This window comes from Chironomus tepperi, unplaced genomic scaffold, assembly GCF_022539635.2.
Source record: "Chironomus tepperi strain 1889 unplaced genomic scaffold, CSIRO-AGI_Ctep_v1 contig_12, whole genome shotgun sequence".
NCBI lineage: Eukaryota > Metazoa > Arthropoda > Insecta > Diptera > Chironomidae > Chironomus > Chironomus tepperi.
The window spans coordinates 1,669,335-1,674,710 of NW_027226134.1; the positions used below are offsets into that span (position 1 = coordinate 1,669,335).

Consider the following 5,376-nt stretch of genomic DNA (forward strand, 5'->3'; position numbering starts at 1 on the left):
TCAATTACATCCCAAAACAAAATTATATAGCAAGATCTATAAATAAGAGAAAATCCATTAAATGATCATAAATATTCATATTTTTTTCTCTTTTATTTTTCAATGAAAAGCATTTTTCCAATAAATTTTGATTTATTTTTTTCATATTTTTGTTTTGGATGTGTGCAGGTGCCCCCATGATGAGAAAAGAAAACAAAATTAAATGAAAATTTTTTCTATTTTCAGTTATCATAAAATTCAGTATCAAGCGCAGTTCAAGAGCAGCAATCGCGGAGTGAAGACGTGAAAAACAGAAGGAAAATGTTCCTGATTATATTTTCAGTAATTTCCTTAGTGATCGCAGGAATTCTTTTTGGAATTTCTCAACGATTTAAATATTTCTCAAAGCAAGGAATTCCGGGACCAAAACCAAAGTTCTTTTTTGGACACACAAAAGAGTCATATTTGGGGAAGAAAAATATTATTTATGAAATTGATGATGTTTATCGGTGAGTGAAGTGCTGGAAATGCCGAAATCTACAGCCTCGAGTGATAATATGTTATAACTAGTTGATGGCAAGTTAATGTCCAGTTGATGGAACTAGTTCTAACGTATTATTGGATAATATCGAGCATTAATATTGTTCGGTGTAATTTAGTCACGCAATTAGAACAGTGAAGTGATATAATTAGTACAAGACAGCTCAAAGTCGACTCGAATTTTAAAAGAAGTCAAGTTGACTTGAGTCGATTTTTCCATACAAAATCTGAATCGACTTCGAGCTCTGGTATAAGGTACATCTGTACTGTTGTATACCAAACGAATCGGTCACTGATAGTGATCTCAATTTGTGGCATTTATGCTTCTACCTAGATTCAGAGGAGAACATGAGCAGAACAACAGAAAATCCCTACAAATCCTAATTTCTTTAATAAATTGTCTTCCTACAGCTACTCAAGAGGAAAATATCCATTTGTTGGATTTTATGCATCACTTAAACCGTATTTTTTGGTCATCGATCCTGAATTGTTGAAGAAAATTTTAATCACAGATTTCAAAGTATTTCGGAATAATGACTTCTCAAAAATGGTATGTATTAAGACAGATAATAGACATTAGTAGATCCCTAGCTTGGAAATCAAAATAATCAGTGCAATTAAAATTTCAAGTGCTTTGAAAATAATCACTTAAAGTTTAGCTATCTGTCATTATCAAAGCACTTCATTAATAATGATTGTGCAACAATAATATTTTGTCACTGTCCCGAACAGCATGATACGGAAAATTTCATTTTTTGTCACCAGAGTCCAGAATGGTACCGGTGCCTAAGCAATTATCAAAGCTCGATGTCGACTATAATTTTGTATGGAGTCTAGATGCCTTGAGTCGATTTTCCCATTCAAAATTAAAGTCGACTTCGAGCTCTGATAAGTTCTTAGGCACCGCAATTACATTCTGCTGCTCGGGAGTGTTTGTAATATAGGGTTAACTTGAAACTGCTGGCAAAAAATAAAGGGCAGCTATATTTGATCAACTATAAGGTGCAGCCAAAAACTGCAGGGTCTTGGCCAAACCCTATTCTAGTCTCATTTGCTCATGTGAATTATATCTTAGCCGTCCTATCTTGACAAAGTAATTCCAATTAGCCCTAACACATATGTATATAATTCACAGGTCAGCAAACGAAGAGATCCAATTTTAGCACTTAATCCTTTCTTTATGGTTGACGACTTTTGGAAAGAGAAACGTGCCGAAGTGACGCCAGCATTGACTAAAAATAAAGTGAGATTCCCGAAAATGTTTTGCTTCAAAATATATAAAATAATCATAAAATCTTACAGCTTAAATTGATCTATCCAATCGCCATCGATACAGCAAGTAAATTGATTGCTCACGTAGATGAGAAACTTACGAAGCCATACGATATTAAGGAATTATGCTCAAGATATACGTGCGACTTGATATCAAGCAGTTTATTCAACGTTGATGCTCATTGCCTTACATCTGACAATCCCGAAATTTATGACCACTCAAAAAAGATTATGGATGGAATTATAGCTGCATATTCAAAGAGCTGTCCATCGCAAATGTTTCCAAAGGAATCGGCAGCCTTCTTTAAACGTTTGACTTTTGATGCCATAAGACATCGAAATGAAATGAGCTTTAAACCTGATGATTTATTGAATCACATCATGATGACGCAACAGAAGAAGATATTCAGTGAGGATGACTTGATGGGACAAGTTTGGACAATTTTCATGGACGCTTATGAGACGGCTGGTTTAGCCTTGCAGTACACTTTATATGAACTAGCCAGAAATCATAAAGCACAAGACAAACTTCGAGATGAAATCATGAAAAATCTTGATGATGATGGCAAGCACATCACTTATGAGACAATTATGGAATTGGAATATTTAAATCAAGTATTTTATGAAGCATTGAGGTTGCATTCACCAATTACATACACGACTAGAGTTTGTGCTGAAAATTTTGAAATTGATGGTGCAAAGGGACATAAATATCAGATGAAAAAGGGAGATGTGGCATTGATTCCTTTTTATTCAATTCATCGTGATCCAGGTAAGCATGTTTTATGTGTAGATTGATTGTTGTGGATGTTGAAGTTGGGTTTTGAGTATGAAAATATACGATTAGGTCTGTTGTTAGTATTATAACTTCTAGAGACGTTCAAGTCGTCAGTCATGCTCGTCCTAAGTATGTTTTCTCGAAATCAAAGTTCCGGAAAATTTTCGGGTCGGGACTGGTGGTTCATCATAGAAATCGTGATATTGTTACGATAGTGTCTGAATCGTTTGTTCGTCACTATCTCAAACGATTCCAAATCTGACAACAGTCTGGGTAACCTTAAGTTGGCTCCGAATGCGATTAAAATCCGGCATCATACTCAAATCACGCCGGATTGGGAACCGACTGTTGATTGATTAACTGATTTGTGATATTAAGGCAAAAACTATCAAAATATTAACAGAAGTTTCCTATATTCTTTAGATCATTACCCTCATCCAGAAAGCTTTGAGCCAGAACGATTTGATGCATCTAATGGTGGTGTTAAAGCATTTACTGATCGCTGTGTACTTATGCCTTTTGGAGCTGGTGGAAGGTAAGCTCATTGATTACTTGAAACATTGACTTTTGAATAGTCAGAAATCTAGCGGATTCTAGCTTTAATTTTTGATTACGGTGATCTAGCACTAGAATCAGGATTACCACGAATAACACAAGTTGGTTATTTGATCTAAAATCCGGCACCAAGTGGGCGTGACTTTGATTTAGTGTCAGATTTAATTTAAGTCCAACACCAAGACAGAGTCGACTAGTTACGTCGTACTTGAGCCAGATTTTTGATTGTTGAACCGCGTTGTGCTATTCGTGGTCTATGCAAGTCCATGATCAAGTCCAATGAACATGATATCCTACTCTACCAAGCCTGATTTCTGTATAATCCTACACATATCTATTTAATTAAATTTCTTTACAGAATCTGCATTGGTGTCAAGCTAGCTAATGTCATGATAAAAACGGCTGTTGTTGAGATTCTCAAAAATTATCGCATTTCTGTGGACGAAAGTGTGCCTTATAACTTAGAAATTGGAGTTAAGGAATTCCTGAATGTTGTCACCAATACACTGTTGATTAACTTCCAAAGATTATGAGTCATTGTGAAACAAAATTGGCAAAAAGCAGGCGATAAGGCACACGTTTTTGAGAGACTATTGAGAGATAAGGAATATATTTATTTTTGGATTGTTTCTAAGAGAGCTTTTGATGTATGCTTGAAAAAAAATAGTTAGTTTATAAGTGTGAAATATTTATCTGCTAAAAGTGTTCAAAGAAAATATTAATGCAGTGTTCATTATAGACAATATGAGAGCAAAACAAATAAAATAAAGTGAAATATTTATGAAATAATTTTTATTACTAAATATAGAAGCGGATATTGTATGAAGAATCAAGTTCTACAGGCTTCGTTGACCTGGACATGTTGTTAAGAGGCCTGTTGAAGCTCCAATGAATAAAGGCTTTAAACCTGATTTTGTAGAAGGCAAGTGATCTTATTTATGTACTTACTTACTTCGCTGGTCGTACAGATCAATTGTGATCCATTACCTCCCACAGGTGTCAACTGAAGCTGGTTCTATCGCTGGCTTTCACTTGCCAATTTCCAATATCAATTGCAACACTTGATATCTGTAATTGGCAAGCGGTTTCCAGCGATAGAGCCAGCTTCAGACGCAAACTAAGGTTGGCAATGGATCACAATTGATCGTTATAGCCAGCAAAGTAAGTGAGTGTGATGATTGGTTCCTATTGATCCGCTGTGAATCGTAGGGCGTTAATAAAGCGATTGAACAGGTCTCTGTTCCGGGCTATAACGGCTACTTCTGTTAACTTCTTTTGTTGTTGTTCTGCCTCCTTCTCTACTGTTGTACGCCAAGTAATTTTAAGTAAGTAAGTGTGCGGAACAATAATTCATATAAATATTTCCAAACATGTCAAAATATTCAGTTTTATGGAAATAAGCGGCATAAATAATTTAAGAATATTAAAGAAGGGATGTTTACACATTCTGACCTCAAATATCTACACATCTCAATGTTGTAAAGCAATTAATTTCTAATGCATACTTTGAATCTTGTTTGATTCAATATCTTGTATTGGATCAGATGAGAATTTGAAATTTCTCGGTGACAATATCTCCCGAATGGCATAATGCGGTGATTCAGAGACATGGCGGTGCCCTAGCATATATGTTGCGCTGTTCTGTTTCTCATTGTCACTTGATTCAGTTAGACTAATTGTTTCTCCAAATACTGCAGCTAATTGGTCAATCGTTGCACATTGTCTGACTCTAAAATGTTCAATCAATCTTTGATTTACAGCAACACAATCTTCTCTTTCATTAACTGGATGGACTTTAAGAAATTTAATTTTCTTCAGTTTCTTTGGTTTTTCAAAGAATTTCATAACAAATTCTGAAACAAATCCCAAAACAGACACAGAACATGACGCAAGCCATATATTAAAACCAAATCCAAGATTATCAAGTGTCAAAATGTTTGGTTCCTTTCCAATTTTTGGGAACTTCCACTTTTTAGTGTAGAACTCCTCAATCAAATATTTCATGACTCCAGTTGGTATCAAGTCATCAATAATCTTAAGCAGCATACGAGTGTAAAATGCTGGTCCATAAAAGTAGAAAACGTCATGACTTGTGAATAGAACCGTATTTGGCAGCTTGTTCCATTCGTAATTCTTTTTCGAGAGTTTTGAATTTATATAATTCATATAAAATTCATCAACGGTTAGTGCCAGTTTTGCAGAAGCATTCCGTGATTGCTTGACGTATGCATATAAGAATCCTAATGGGTTGG

The 5,376-nt window shown here is 35.0% G+C and overlaps 1 protein-coding gene across 1 annotated transcript; it reads left to right on the forward strand.

Annotated features, from left to right (window-relative positions):
• Positions 1-253: 253 nt before the first annotated feature.
• On the forward strand, positions 254-3,913 carry LOC139088792 (probable cytochrome P450 28d1). Its single transcript, XM_070638090.1, has 6 exons — positions 254-488; positions 931-1,069; positions 1,655-1,762; positions 1,822-2,563; positions 2,993-3,104; positions 3,483-3,913. The coding sequence occupies exons 1-6, from the start codon at positions 301-303 to the stop codon at positions 3,655-3,657; spliced, it is 1,464 nt and encodes a 487-aa protein (XP_070494191.1). The 5' UTR covers positions 254-300; the 3' UTR covers positions 3,658-3,913.
• Positions 3,914-5,376: the final 1,463 nt, after the last annotated feature.

Coding starts and splice junctions, on each gene's coding strand:
- LOC139088792 (XM_070638090.1), top strand. CDS start 301: ATGTTCCTGATTATATTTTCAGTAATTTCCTTAGTGATCGCAGGAATT. Junction 1,070..1,654: donor ATAATGACTTCTCAAAAATG/GTATGTATTAAG, acceptor TATAATTCACAG/GTCAGCAAACGAAGAGATCC. Junction 3,105..3,482: donor CCTTTTGGAGCTGGTGGAAG/GTAAGCTCATTG, acceptor ATTTCTTTACAG/AATCTGCATTGGTGTCAAGC.